We start from the raw sequence: 16282 nt of genomic DNA, 5'->3' as shown, positions 1-16282 counted from the left end.
AAATATGTTATCATGTCATAATTTTCAGATAAAATTAACAAAAACCCACAGAAGGTAGCACAGAATGTACTAAAACATGTTTAAGTAAAGCAAAAATAAACTGTATCTTACATAAGGTATGGTTTCATTCCTCTCTTTTCCTCAAAACTAGTTTTAAGTAGACAATTTTTATCTTGTGTTGGTATTTTTTGATCTTTACTGGTAGAAACTTCTGAGAATTATTAGTGACTGCCAAACAACAAAATGGAATGATCGCAAAATAAATAAAAAAGTCAACAACAATAGCACCTTATTGCAAAATTTTTGCTATTAGACCAAGTCCAAAGGCAACTACTGAGAATTCTACAAAAATTACATGTTACACCTACCTCAAGACACTGATGCTGCCACCTCCTAGCCATCATTTCCACCTGTGGCCTCTTGAATGCACGAGAACCGTTAGCCACTACTTTATCTGGCAGAAGCACACAGTGCAGAGTAGCCAAAAGACTCCAGCCCTGTTTGATCTGAGCCTGCTGGGCAGTGAACTGTTCTTCTTTTTCTTCCTCTATCTTACTGTTCCAGCTCAGTGACATTCTTGTACTCTGTCTGCATAGGTAACAACACACCTGTATTATCGTACCCACTTCTGAATGTATATGTAACTGATAAATATGTAGCTTCTACACAATAAAGGATGGCAGCCAAACACAGTTGCAGGATAGAATTTTTTTATTACAATTCTTGACCAAGGTTTCGGTACATATAAACATACCTTCATCAGAAGTACATTTCCTGAATAGAAAGACACATTCATTAGAAAAGCCATATCAACGAAAGTGAGAAACAGAAGTTTAAATAACGGTGAAATTGCTAAAGTAATACAGGCACACAATCTTTAGTACTTACTGAAATTACATCATGCACTGGAGAGTAATGAAACAATTATGCCAAAAGGCGTCGTCAGTAATTAAAATATCATCTCCATTTGTACGACATGTGTAATGGGTACAGGATCAAAGCGAACAGTTTAACAATGTTACTTCACCTATGAACTGTTGAGACACGAGTGTGAAGGCACTAAGGTAGATTGTTTCGCCGAGAGAGGGCACTTGCATGTGCCAGACTCGCGCATATTACAATCCATAAATACATACATAAGCGCATTAAATTAGTAAAGGTTGTGGTAATTCAAACTTTGTCTTAATAAATGAAGCGTATCACGCCAATTAAAGACATTTATGTAAACTAGAAATATAGAACCAAATTTAACTGTGTCCTAGTGTCAAACGGATAAAGCTTGCGCTTGGAACATCTAACGAGAGAGGGCACTACTGTAATGCGCGAGAGTCTCGCGTAACGTAGGCAGTGAAATCATACTAGCGAAACAACCAAAATGTTATAATAAAACGAAACCATCTGTCTGTATGAATAAAACATAGTAGTCATTTAACCACACATACACATTGAAATTCATAATTAACAAACATCACGAGAGAGAACTCAATTTTCTTGATTTGAAACTCAAGTTATCGGGTAACACCATTAGCTTCGACATTTTCCGTAAAGAAACTTTTTCTGATAATATTATTCCAGCAGATTCCTGTCATCCTCAAACTCACAAGATCGCCTTTTTTCATTCTGCAGTTCATCGCGCTGTGAGCACACCTTTAGCACAGAATTGTTTTGAAAATGAAATATTTTTATTAAAATCAATAGCCACTAACAATGGATACGACCCTAAATTAATTGACCAAATTGTTAGGAAAAAAATAGCAGTAAAATTTTCTACTTTAGGAGATAACAGGGCAAAGAACTATGAGAGTAATAACTTTATTTCTATTCCATTTTTAGGGAACGTTTCATATAAGATAAAAAGACTTTTACAGAAACAATACGGTTATAGAGTTGCTTTTTCCGTAAATAATAGCCTCAAGCGTAGAGTAATTCATAAGATTGGAGCACGAGAAGAACTCAGCACTAAGTCCGGTGTATACAAAATTACTTGTAATGACTGCCCAAACTATTACATAGGGCAGACAGGTAGACCCATTAAAGTTAGGTATAAAGAACACAAGTTAGGTAAAAATGGGGAAAACGTATATAATTCCACTTTTGCTGAACATCTATGGCTCTTACAGCACACGCCAAGAGAACTGGACGACGTAGAGCTGCTTCATGAAGCTGATAAAGGTGACAAACTAGACTTGCTCGAAGAATTAGAGATTTTCAAGCATCTGTCTCTAAAAGATGGTTTTGTTCTTAATGAACAGGTGCAGCTTCGAAACAAAAATTTTTTAGACAGTTTCAAACCCCTCATTGCCTTAATGTAATATAGTCTGGCTGACTAGGAGTTATTTTCTTGCTTGTTGATGCCGGTGAAATGCGCTTTTCCTATCTTGTTGGGATCTACATAATGTGATGTTTGTTAATTATGAATTTCAATGTGTATGTGTGGTTAAATGACTACTATGTTTTATTCATACAGACAGATGGTTTCGTTTTATTATAACATTTTGGTTGTTTCGCTAGTATGATTTCACTGCCTACGTTACGCGAGACTCTCGCGCATTACAGTAGTGCCCTCTCTCGTTAGATGTTCCAAGCGCAAGCTTTATCCGTTTGACACTAGGACACAGTTAAATTTGGTTCTATATTTCTAGTTTACATAAATGTCTTTAATTGGCGTGATACGCTTCATTTATTAAGACAAAGTTTGAATTACCACAACCTTTACTAATTTAATGCGCTTATGTATGTATTTATGGATTGTAATATGCGCGAGTCTGGCACATGCAAGTGCCCTCTCTCGGCGAAACAATCTACCTTAGTGCCTTCACACTCGTGTCTCAACAGTTCATAGGTGAAGTAACATTGTTAAACTGTTCGCTTTGATCCTGTACCCATTACACATGTCGTACAAATGGAGATGATATTTTAATTACTGACGACGCCTTTTGGCATAATTGTTTCATTACTCTCCAGTGCATGATGTAATTTCAGTAAGTACTAAAGATTGTGTGCCTGTATTACTTTAGCAATTTCACCGTTATTTAAACTTCTGTTTCTCACTTTCGTTGATATGGCTTTTCTAATGAATGTGTCTTTCTATTCAGGAAATGTACTTCTGATGAAGGTATGTTTATATGTACCGAAACCTTGGTCAAGAATTGTAATAAAAAAATTCTATCCTGCAACTGTGTTTGGCTGCCATCCTTTATTGTGAAGAATTTTAACAGTTGCTGCTGCAGCCATGTTTAAAATCTTGATGTAGCTTCTATTTTAACATACAAAGATACAAAACATTTACTTCCTGCATGTGTGGGCGCGCGCGGGAAAGGGGGGGGGGGGGGGGGAAGATGTGAATAAGAAGATAATTGGCCTAGAAATGCATGCATTGTACTCGCATACTACAGAAATTAAATAAATAATTGAATAAGGTAGCTATAATGAAAGTTCACAACTAGCTAACAACATGCTCAAGGTTTTGTGTTGATCAGTGACTAGTGGGGACACAAAATAGTAAGTCTAAGTTTCACTGGAAATGTAAATAAAGAATGAGAGAGAAATCAAAAACTGAGGGGAATAACTAAAACCCAGTGATATTCAATATGAAGTCGTGAACCAACAGACAGATTCCACTGGTAAAGAAATGAACGAGCCAGTAGTTCTGTAAATAATTCATTTTACTGCACAGCCAGAGATTGTTGCAATGCAAACAACCACATTATTCAGGAAATACAGGTCTGAAAACTGTTTTGTTGAGAAGATTCCAAACCTGTATGTATTGCAATGTTGAACTGTCATAGAGCAGAATATATCGTCAGAGACAGGAAAACCAGTTTGACAGCCTGCTTACATAACATTACATTTGGAAATGATTTTTTATGCATATAAAGAGATACTTTTGCTTGTTTCTGTCATGTTAATCAGATCATACAACCCATTAAGAAATTAATTTATCAGGTTATAGCAGCTTTTTATTTCTGAACATTCTCACTCTTGCTTATGTCAATAGAATATGGCGGAAAAGAAATATCTTACATACCTGTGCAATTTTCGGTTGCGTTCCTGTTCAGGTACGAAGGTTGCATTGTTCATGGACATCAGGGTGTTAGCAATAGCAATGATGGCAAGAAGATGATTAGTAGTGAGTGTTGTACTCAGTTCCCAATGTATACGTGATGTGAACAAGCGTGTCAGCCTTTCAAGACGAAGAGCATCTTCTGGTAAATCTAAAGCAATTGGTGATACTTCTACTTCAGCCATTAGTTCTGCATCATCTACACTTGTCTGCCATGTTGGTAGCAGTAAACTCATGTGACCTGCAAAGTGTCAAAATGTACAACAAAATATGCAGGAAATAAAGTACTTTCCTTAATATCAAAAATAGGAGAAGATAAGAATTTAAAATGAGCAAAGCACCCAAATGTGAATATAATGAAATCAAATAACAATGATATCTTCTTCTTTAGGATATTATCTGACTTAACACAGCTTGACTTACACCCTCAAGCTCAGGCAAAGGAAGTTCGAGGTCTAAAATCATAAAATTCTGATAAGTACACCACACTGGCCAGTGGAACTGTGTCTATTATCGAAATACTAAAATGACTTTCATAATATAGTTAATTAAACACACAAAATAAATGCTATTTATGTGTGTTGTTTTATTCTGATAAGCTCATGATGAAACATGATGGGTACCATTTGTCTTTTTGACAAGTGGTCAAAATATCTAATACCTGCACACAGTTCCACTTTTTTGCCTAGCTGTGAAAGAAGTGTTACACATGAAGGAAACATCAGAAAATCAACCAATTTATTCCATATGAGCAATGATGAAACAAATGAATTATTCCAAATAGAGACTAATACAATTATTTAACTGCCAAAAGACACAGGTCTTTTATGATGCATCTCAATAGTTCGCGTGTTTATGAAGTATTGCCTGCTGTGAATTCACAATTAACTGTAACTGACATTTCAGGATACTTTTTTGTTGGCCACCAGATGAGCTTAGCATATGTGTTTCCAATCAATGAAATATTAGTTTATCCAAAAGCCATGGAAGGAAAAGCATCTTGCGCAGTGCAGACGGTATCAAAATTTTCAGCAAAATATGATCAGGTATCACTATACCAAAGAAATCACATTGTTTTCACTCTGCAACTTCCCTGGAGCTGAGAACATTTAGGGCCTGAGATAATGTATGTTGAAATGCAGTTGTGCCCAAATGCTGCACTGTCATCACTATGACCCAAAAGCTAGTAGATACTGGTCCAATAACATGACTTGCTACTGACCCATATGCCCCAAACTGTATTTGTCAGTTCACAGTAGCATGAGGCACTGACAGTTCAAGGTCATGGTGCAGCATATAAGTTTGAGCATAATACTGGTTAAATCAAGGGCAGGTACTAGGGAGAAATAATGAGTTAATGTCAACACTCATAACTATTAGATCTAGCTCTGAAAAGGAACTGTTACTTCTAAACACCTGAGAAGGTCACAACCAGTATATTGTTCAATATACAGCTGATTCTACACTGCAACAAAATGGTTGTAAGAATGTCTTCATCCTCACAGTACAGAATGAAATGGTTCTTTTTCAGTATGTTCGTTTGACAGACATGTCACTGACTGGGTATGTGCAGGATGTGGCAGGGTATGTCTCTTCTTTGGCGTAAGTAATGGTGACCTACAAAAGGAGATAATACAGCCCATCAGGCAATATTTCAGAAACATATCAAATGTGTCTTTAGTTCGATATTCTGAGATGCATAATTAATTACTTCATCTCAGTACAACTTCAGAAAATTATGAGCACATGAAAATGATTTGGTTGTATCACACTAGTGATAATTTACTGATATTTATAACAAGCCGAAACACTATTATTATTTCAATAACTACATTACTGACCTCCTTTGGAGAGTACACCAAAAGAAACAGGAACCATTGGCCGCAGCAGACCCAGTTTCTTCTCACACACTTTGTCAAGATCAGGATCCATGTCCCAAGCGTGCATCAGTGACAGAAGAAGTTGTGCTGTTTCCATAGTAATGTTGGTCTCTAGCCCTGCCACAGCACGAGGCTTTGTCTTTGAAGAGGTTTCATTCCCATTTTCAGTGCCACCTGTTAATAAAATAAGAAACACTTGTATCAGATGCTTACCACTAGACTTTTTCCACACTGTATAGTCAATATGTATGTGTCAAATAGTTTCAATTAATATAGGAGATGCTGAATTGCAATTATATTTCTTACACATTAACCAAGTGCCTTTTAATTGAAGAGGTCATAAGAAAATCAGCCCTTGTCATAAAATTACATTTTTTCAAGATATGGATAAGACATTGTACATCATCATATATCATCTCATTATCGAATTTATTTTTTATATTATTTCATAGGCATATCAAAAACATTTCTATGATATGTCTAACTTGTCTCTCGCATAGCCCTCCTCACACTGCATTTTGCTTCGTGTAATTTTTGTTTGTCTGCAAGGCTTTGGCTATGTTTATGTTTGCTGTGAAGTTCCCTTTGCTTCCACAGCAGTTTCCTAACTCGGTTGTTGTACCACGGTGGCTCTTTTCCATCTCTTACGATCTTGCTTGGCACATACTCATCTAACGCATATTGTACGATGATTTTGAACTTTGCCCACTGATCCTCAACACTATCTGTACTTGAGACAAAACTTTAGTGTTGAGCCGTCAGGTACTCTGTAATCTGCTTTTTGTCACTTTCGCTAAACAGAAAAATCTTCCTACCTTTTTTAATATTTCTATTTACGGCTGAAATCATCGATGCAGTAACCGCTTTATGATCGCCGATTCCCTGTTCTGCGTTAACTGTTTCAAATAGTTCAGGTCTGTTTGTCACCAGAAGGTCGAATATGTTATCGCCACAAGTTGGTTCTCTGTTTAACTGCTCAAGGTAGTTTTCAGATAAACCACTTAAAAAAAATTTCACTGGATTCTTTGTCCCTGCCACCCGTTATGAACGTTTGAGTCTCCCAGTCTATATCCGGCAAATTAAAATCTCCACCCAGAACTATAACATAGTGGGGAAATCTACTCGAAATATTTTCTAAATTATCCGTCAGGTGCTCAGCCACAACAGCTGCTGAGCCAGGGGGCCTATAGAGACATCCAATTACCATGTCTGAGCCTGCTTTAACCGTGACCTTCACCCAAATTATTTCACATTTCAGATCTCCGTCAATTTCCTTCGATACTATTGCACTTCTTATCGCTATAAACACGCCTCCCCCTTCACTGTCCAGCCTCTCTCTGTGGTATACATTCCAATCTGAGTTTAGGATTTCATTACTGTTTACGTCTGGTTTCAGCCAACTTTCTGTCCCTAGTACTATATGGGCATTGTGACCGTTTATTAATGAGAGCAGTTCTGGGACCTTTCTATAGACACTCCTGCAGTTTACTATTAGCACATTAATATTGTTATTCCCTGTTGCATTTTGCCTGCTCCGACCTTGCCGCGTCTCGGGAGGCGTCTTGTCGGGCCTAGGGAGGGAATTCTCTAACCTAAAATACCCAGATGTGCACTCCACACATACTCCGCTACCCTTGTAGCCGCTTCCGGCAGGTAGTGCATGCCTGACCTATTCAGGGGGACCCTACATTTCTCCACCCGATAGCGGAGGCCTAGAAATTTGCACCCCAGATCTCCGCAGAATCGTCCGAGCCTCTGGTTTAAGCCTTCTACTCGGCTTCAAACCAGAGGACCGCGATCGGTTCTGGGAACGATACTACAAATAGTTAGTTCAGATTCCACCCCATGAGTGAGGCTTTCCGCCTTCAGCAATTCTGCCAACCGCCTGTACGAACTGAGGATGACCTCTGAACCCAGACGGCAGGAGTCATTGGTACCGACATGAGCAACAATTTGCAGTCGGCTGCACCCAGTGCTCTTTATCGCCACCGGCAGGGCCTCCTCCACACCTCGGATGAGCCCCCCGGCAAGCAGACAGAGTGAACACTGGCCTTCTTCCCCGACCTTTCCGCTATTTCCCTAAGGGGCTCCATCACCTGCCTAACGTTGGAGCTCCCAATAACTAATAAACCCCTCCCCCTGTGTGCCTGCTCGGACCTTGCTGAAGGAGCGGGCACATGTCCACTCTCGGGCAGAGCGGGCGATGCCACATGGCCAGCCTCCACAGTGACCCTCCGCCTCGTGCGCCGTGAACGCCGCTGAACCCGCCACTCCCCTTGGGGAGGGGGTGGCCCAACCGCGCCCGGTACCCGTGAAGATGTCTCGACAAGAGGGACAGTGGGTGAAGCATGTAACACCTGGGGTGTACCATGCGACGCACCAGACTCCCCACTGCCGCTACACTCTGAGGCAGCAGACTGAAGACGGCTGACCGCGGCCATCAACACGTTCAGCTGTTCGCAAACAGTGGCCAGCTCCTCCTGCGTCCGTACACAGCAGTCACACATCCTATCCATCCTAAGAAATCAATTTACTGTAGAGAGTTAATCAACTTTTAACTAGACTGCTAATTCACTAAAGGCGGCTGATTGTTGACTAAACTGTGGTTGCTAGACATTTTTTGTAGAAAACAATGAAAATAGCACTATCTGTCTCTGGACTGTATTAAAAACAAACACTAGCACTACTGGCACTATGGCTGACTAAAGGGACTCTCTCTGACTGTATTCAAAACAAACACGAAATCTATGGAACAACTATTACTAGCACTCGACAATTAAAGCTTCCTGAAAGCAAAAACACACGGAAGAAGTAGTGACGAGTAATAAAAATACAGTAAATACTTAACGAAGCTCGCTGCACAGCAGACGTGAAGCAGACCGCAGTTACGATGACACATTAAAGGGGCTTATAAATGAAAAAAATCAAACTTTCTCTGGTCCTCTCTGCTACTGTTGTCAAGATCCAAATATGTCCAAGTTTGGTCTGTCTGTTTTTTCTTCACAAGCAATCAGTGTATTGAAAAAGTTTTGGTTCTCACTCATCACAAAAGGAAAAAGTGCTCTGAAGTCTTGAGCTTTTGACTTCTTAATCTTGATTACATTGTTATAAACCCAACTGAAAGCCAACTCATGTAGAATATTCACTTTGTTTTGAGCTGCAACAGTACACTAAGGTTCTGTATAATTGGCCCACACAAAAATTTAGTTCTTGGAGCTACCTTCTTTATACATTTTTAGCCCTTTCAGTTTAACTGTTTTCTTTGCAGATGGCTAAAAGTAGCAATCAGTAAACTTTTTCATACTGATATCATGAGTAGTCTTCCTCCCAGATGGTGAAAGGTGCAGCATTGTGTCGAGATGTAATGACACATCAGGAACATTAGTGACTTGATTCAATTCTTATGTGAAATTAATGAGAAATCCTGATCACTGAACAAGAAAGAATGAACACTCACAGGGCAGAGTTAAGTTATTCTGTTGGATATTTCCAGGCTGTGCAGCAGCATATACAGAAAGCACATTGCTACAAAATGTTTATTCTTGAGACGATAAATCCCGGAAAGGGTACGAGACTTTAAAAGCAGAGAGGGCCGTGTGCACACATCCTGTTGTAACATTAGTAGCTGAATCAACTAATGTTTTGTCAGCCAAGAAGTGTGTTTTAACAGCCATGGAGACTGAGCTGATACCCACTAGCTTTATGGTGTCGTCAATAGGTCAGAGGCCCAGGCTGTGTGGTGAGAAAGACCTGGCTGGTAGCGTGGGCTTGGAAGGGTATCTGCCATGGCCAACTTAACTGAATAGAGAAAATCTAACATGCAGGTAACTCTATTAAAAACTTAACCCAACCAGTGACAGAAAAGCCAGTAACATAGTTACAAAGACAAAATTTAGATGAGCGTGTGGATGAAGATGCATCCTCACTACAAAGTGTAATTTCACATTATTTAATATTAAAAACTATATGTATAAAATAATCTTTAAACATTAATATCTCAATAACACACTAAGTGATTCTTACATAGTGTCTATGGCTATGTATCAGTGAGCACTATCAAACTGTTATAGCAGGTTTTTTGTTAATATTACTTATTTTAAATTAGCAGAGGTTGAAAATACCGCTTCAGTTGCAAATTACTTTATTTTCACACGACCGGTTTCGGACTGTTATAAGCCCATCCTCAGGTGTCGTAGCTGTGCTGCGGTCCCCGAGCGCTGTGTGTAAGGGACTCACTGTTCTGCACTCATATGCAGCACACCGCACCTGGTACACGCGGCGCTCCGGGACCACAGTACAGCTACAACACCTGAAGATGGGCTTATAACAGTCCGAAACCAGTCGTGTGAAAATAAAATAATTTACAACTGAAATGGTATTTTCATTTTCAACCTCTGCTATAATGCTCATTTGCGAATGTTCCTCCAACAGGATTGTTTGTTATTTTAAATTATAGGCTGGAATGTATGTACCGAGCACAAAACTTGAATTACCTCGAAAATAAGGTTTATAATACTGAAAGTACTAGCAGCATTACTAAATAGATATTATTATGGATGTATGAGGTTTATTGGTTTTAATTGTATTTTTAATTGACAGCATAACAATGCAAAGCACAAATATTTCTAAGTATCTGGTCATGAACTTGAGATCTGTGTGTGTGTTTTGATAGCAAACACTCTTTAACTTGTGTGGACTTAGAAGACTTCACATCAGACGAACTGTTTGCAGTGGGGACTTGTCATATTTGCGTGTGCTGATAGCGAATATTTTAAAGTGTATTTCGGGTTAGGTGATTTAGTCCAAAGTTTAAAAACTTTTCCATGGTCAATTATGAGAGTGAGCCACACTTAGAAATTTGTTAATTCATGATTATGGTTCCTTTAGTTTACACTTGTGGTAAAGGAACTTTAATTATTTTTTTGTGGATGTTCAGACATTTACCATAAACATATGATCCTGTTCAGTTTGTTTAAACCCTCACAAATGGTTATCAATTTAGTAATGAATGGTCATTAATGGTGGAAAGTGATATTTTATTATTTTGAATAAACTCAGTTTGTTAAAAATTTCAAAATGTTATTAAGTAGTGAACACTATTTGACTGAAAAATTTCTGCCTGCTTATACTGAACGAGTGAATGACTTTATTTAGGGTTAATGTGACAGACAAGTTGGCTGATCCCCGAGCAATGACGTAGTGAACATTTTAAGACACCCAACCATGCATTACGGAGGCCCTATGAACAGTGTTTTTTCTAGCTTTTCGAATTTTTTATTTGCAGTGATGCACTTGGGTGCTCATGAGTCATTAATTGGTGAAAGCAATAGGGGTTAGCTTCTCCCTTATTCATACATTAGAATTAATTTAAGTGTACCATTGCATAGGTTGGTTACAGCCGAGTCAGCTAGGGAACATTTTACTTTTTACAATATCAAAGCCTAACATCGCATTCTGGCCAGTGTTTTCATCTGAAATTAAAACTAAATTTCTTTCAAAATGTCACTTATTTTTCAAGTAATGAAACAATAAAGAGGTCGCAAGTCCATGACATGTGGACTTTATGGTCTTATTGTTGGAGAGATTGTGAACACTAAAACCACAGTACCATAGCTGTCTGAAACAAAATATTTCACTACTTGTTGCTAAGATACAGACAGGTTTTACGTGTAGTCTAAACATATGCCAACCAAATACATGTCTTGAATTTTTGACTCCATTCAACAGTATGCAGAAAAAAGTTGTTCCCTTTGTTTGGTTGTCGAGGACTGAAAGCATCACAATCTTTTGCATCCGTAACAAATGGGACTGGATATTAGTTCATCTACAAAGTTTTCTGATAGAAAAAATTTAGTGAAGGAGAAAAGGAAAGAACATAAATAGCAATTACCTGCAGACATCAACATGTTCGACACGAATATTTCTGCCAATGTGTCTTACATATTTTGATCAAAACTACAATTAGCAGGCTACTTTGAAACAGGATTTATTGTCATAAACTGATACTGAGAGACTAGTGGCTCATAAGTTTGTAACCACTGTAATTATTTTTTTATGAACCAAATCTATTGATTTTGGTGTCATTGGAAATTTTTTATTTTACATAATACCTATTATCATACTTTCCAACATTAAAAAAATGAGAAGGGTGTTTTGTGTGTGTGTGTGTGTGTGTGTGTGTGTGTGTGTGTGTGTGTGTGTGTAAATCTTATTTGTTTCCCGATGTGAATGTTAGAGATAACGTAAAGTAGTCGCTACCTCTTTTTTCTCCTTACAGATTCTTCATAATACATCTCTGACAGATAAGAGTGTCAAAATAGTTTCAGTCATCCAGTCCTTTAGCCCAATACACACACTCAATTTAGAAATCACCAAATAAAAGAAATGTTCTATATGCTTTTTGTCAACAATGGTGACTCGTAAGAAAAGTAATAGGAGCAAAGAAATCAATTTAATAGACATGTCAAGTCTGAATCAAGCTGATGTTGAATTGCTGAAGCTACGAAATATCTGTGAAAATACTGAAAGTGTTTGTTGTTCTCATCAAAGGCTCTACATGGAAACATTTGAAGACAGACAAAGAATCTGAAAATGCTTTTAAGAAGCACAGTAAAAAGAAATATTTGAAAGTTGTTTCTTTAACCATGACCAAGACATACACGATGAATGTAAAGTTGAAGATCCATCACACGCATCAGATCCATCTACCACCTTTGGAAAACTTAATGAAAGCTGTGAATTACTTGGAATTTCACAATTTAAGGTTACCAAAAGAATAAAAGGCAAGCTCCTGAATACATTCAATCCAAGTCTTGTGCCTCAGCATTAACCCTTTCAGATTCTCTGGCTACAACTGTGTACCTTAAATTTTACTGTGTCATGGTGTTCAACATTTTCATCATGTGCAAGTCTGCCAACTGTTGGGCATCACTATGAAAATATCAGCAAATCAGTGTCAGCATGTGGAGTAGCTCGTGACAGTGCGCAGCAGCTTGTGACCACCAGACTACGCGGACGTGGTTGGTTTGCTATATTCCACTGTATAATTTAATATTGTTATTATTATTTTGCATGGTAATTATTGAATTGTCATTTTATTATTTATTACAATAGAGAATATTTCGTAATTAGTTATTTTAGACCATGAAATGAAGCCAAGTGTACAAATTATGTTTTGAAAACTGGTAAATATTTTTGTATAAATTTTGCATCTAAAATAATTAAAAATCAACTAAGAGCATTACCATATAAATAAAAATTTTCCTCCCTTCATAAAAAATTCAGGTCTGAAAGGATTAAAATGCCAGTGAATAGCATCATAAGTGCTACATGTTCCAGTAGAATGTGTGTCTAAAAACCTGGTAGTGCTGAATGCACAGAATGTAATAGTTTAATGCAAAAATTTCAAGAGAAATTATCCAGAAGGTGTGTAAAGAAAGACTGCAAATACTTCAGCACCAACGTCATGGGGTACATATTTTCTTAACATTACTGAAAAAGTACTAGGTATTACTAAAAGAAGACTATATTTTGTGAAAAGGAAGCTAGGGAAACAGAACAGGTAAAGCTGTGGAGACAAACATCCAGATCACCCCCCCCCCCCCTTTTTTTTCTTTTTTCTCCCTATAGTGATAATGTAGGTTGAATTTCTGCTAATAAGAAACATTGTATGTATGTCTGTCTGTCTCTTCAGAAAATGGCAAAACAGTGTATAACACAAAAAGCCTCATTTTGCATAAAATGAAAGACGTACGAGGTGTGTTCAGAAAGAAACCGAACTTTTGAAATAGCGCACTAACCAGCAGAGAGTGCACACTGCAGCTACTGAGTGCACCTAGTGGCAGGTTTAGACAACAAACTGCCATTTGCCTCATGTCACTTGGACAATTATCAAGTGAACCACAACTGCTGAAGCAAGCATGTGTACAGCCGACAAAACTTTCACAGAGACATTTCAAATGCTTAGCCAAGCATACGGGGAGGACTGTATGAGTCACACGCAGTGCTACAAGCAGTTTAAACATTTTCAAGAGGGCAGAATCTTGGTCTGTGACAATTCCAAGCCTGGACGTCCTTCCACATCAACCGATGACAGCCATGTGGATAGTGTTTGTGCTGTGATTCACAGAAATCGTCGTTTAACTGTTCAGGAAGTTTCTGAGGAGGTGGACATCTTGCTTGGTGTATTAAGCGTAAAAAATCAGACGACTGAACAATGAAAAAATGTTGTTCGGAGTGACGAACCGCAGTACACATTGTGGTGATGTGATGTCAGGGTGTGAGTATGGTGAATGCCCAGTGAATGTCATCTGCCAGCATGTGTAGTGCCAACAGTAAAATTCAGAGGTGGTGGTGTTATGGTGTGATCGTGTTTTTCATAGAGGGGGCTTGCATCCATTGTTGTTTAGCTTCAAATGGTTCAAATGGCTCTGAGCACTATGGGACTTAACATCTGAGGTAATCAGTCCCCTAGAACTTAGAACTACTTGAACCTAACTAACCTAAGGACATCACACACATCCATGACCAAGGTAGGATTCGAACCTGCGACTGTAGCAGTCGCGCAGTTCCAGACTGAAGCACCTAGAACCACTCGATCACGCCGGCCAGCTGTTGTTTTGCATGAAACTATCACAGCACAGACCTACATTGATGTTTTAAGCATATTCTTGCTTCCCAATGTTGAAGAGCAATTCAGGGATGGCAATCGCATCTTTCAACATGACTGTTCCTAATACACAGTCTGTGGCGGAGTGGTTGCATGACAATAACATCGCATCTCTTTAATGGACTGGCCTGAATCCTACAGAACACCTTTGGGGCGTTTTGGAATGCTGACCTCGTGTCAGGCCTCACTGACCAACATCGATCTCTCTCCTCAGTGCACTCTGTGCAGAATGGGCTGCCATTCTCCAAGAAACTTTCCACCACCTGACTGAATGTATGCCTGCGAGAGTGGAAGCTGTCATCAAGGCTAAAGCTTGGCCAATACCACATGGAATTCCTGCATTACCGATGGAGGGGGCCATGAACTTTTCAGTCATTTGCAGCCAGGTGTCCGGATACTTTTGATCGCATAGTGTATGTACAATCTATTCCTACCTCACTTACTCCCCCCCCCCCCCCCCCCCAGTCTCTCTCTCTCTCTCTCTCACCCACCCACACACGTGCACACACACACACACACACACACACACACACACACACACACACACACACACACACAACCACCATTCAAAAATACTTTTATAGCACAGGAGTACTTGTCAAGCTGGTATGATTTCAATTTGTGTTGAAGTTAATTTTATTACCCATTAACTTCTTCACATCATTAGATGCATGATCAAAGAATTTTATGACTGAATACCTCACTGTTTTTTGTGGCACACTTTGGCTAAGGCTAAGTGATGGATATTTCATTTCTCCTTCCAGTATTACCTTTAAGGATGTTACTGTTGTTTTCAAACTGTGATTGAAACTTAATTTATCAGTGCAATACCTCGTAACAGAGAGACAAATATTCCTAGCGTAATGTAACTCATTATTTTGTGCAGAATACAATATATTCTGAAGAGTCAATATGGGAAGACTAGCTTGCATTAGTTTTGTTTCACCAACAACAAGAATCCATGAATGAAATATATTAATAGCAATCTCTGTTATTTTATATTATCTGCGAGTTTTATTACTACTGCTTACCTCATATAGCAAATGATTTATATTAACGATCTCAGTCAATATGTAGCATACATGCTACATCCTACTGTTAATTTTTTCCATCCATGGGAATAAACTAATGTTCTGTGCCTGACTGTAGCATATACTTTACAGCTTGTGCTTTGTGTGTATCTCTGGTTTTTGTTTCTGCATGTACCCAGTAGGTGGCAGTATCTGTTTGAAGAAATCATTTTATCAGAGTGTCAGAATCTCTTTGAGAGATAAAGGTAATTTATGTTTGTTTTTAGCAATTTTTAACTGGAATGTGTTTAGGATATGCTAATATACCATACACTGTCACATAAATGACTGTTTATTATATTAAAATAACACAGCAGTGCATATTCTGCAACAACCTACACTTTCACATTTCAACTGGATTGATTTCATAGCTTTTAGGTGTTTAATACTGTGTTTTCTGATAACTGCATATATTGTAATGATTTCCTAACATACACAGTATCCCCCCCCCCATGAAGCACAGAACTTGCCAAGATGGACTGGCTTGTGTGCCTCAGTAATATAGATAGCCGTACTATAGGTACAATTGCAACAAGGGGCATCTGTGGAGAGGCCAGACAAACATGTGGTTCCTGAAGAGGGCAGCAAACTTCTCAGTAGC

At 38.5% G+C, this 16282-nt stretch overlaps 1 protein-coding gene across 5 annotated transcripts in view; it reads right to left on the bottom strand.

Annotated features, from left to right (window-relative positions):
* Window positions 1–16282, bottom strand: part of LOC126469697 (WD repeat-containing protein 7) — a 385995-nt gene that overhangs the window by 127053 nt on the left and 242660 nt on the right. For all 5 annotated transcript variants that reach the window (XM_050096866.1, XM_050096868.1, XM_050096869.1 and 2 more), the window contains 3 exons: window positions 5905–6117; window positions 4028–4304; window positions 369–588 (listed from right to left, as the gene is read on the bottom strand). In XM_050096866.1, the coding sequence (XP_049952823.1) occupies window positions 369–588; window positions 4028–4304; window positions 5905–6117 (710 nt within the window). The remainder of the gene's footprint in view (window positions 1–368; window positions 589–4027; window positions 4305–5904; window positions 6118–16282) is intronic.

The sequence above is a fragment of the Schistocerca serialis genome, chromosome 3 (assembly GCF_023864345.2).
Source record: "Schistocerca serialis cubense isolate TAMUIC-IGC-003099 chromosome 3, iqSchSeri2.2, whole genome shotgun sequence".
Classification (NCBI taxonomy): Eukaryota; Metazoa; Arthropoda; class Insecta; order Orthoptera; family Acrididae; genus Schistocerca; species Schistocerca serialis.
The sequence above is the reverse complement of the archived record's forward strand: the minus strand, read 5'-3'. Positions and strand labels throughout refer to the sequence as shown.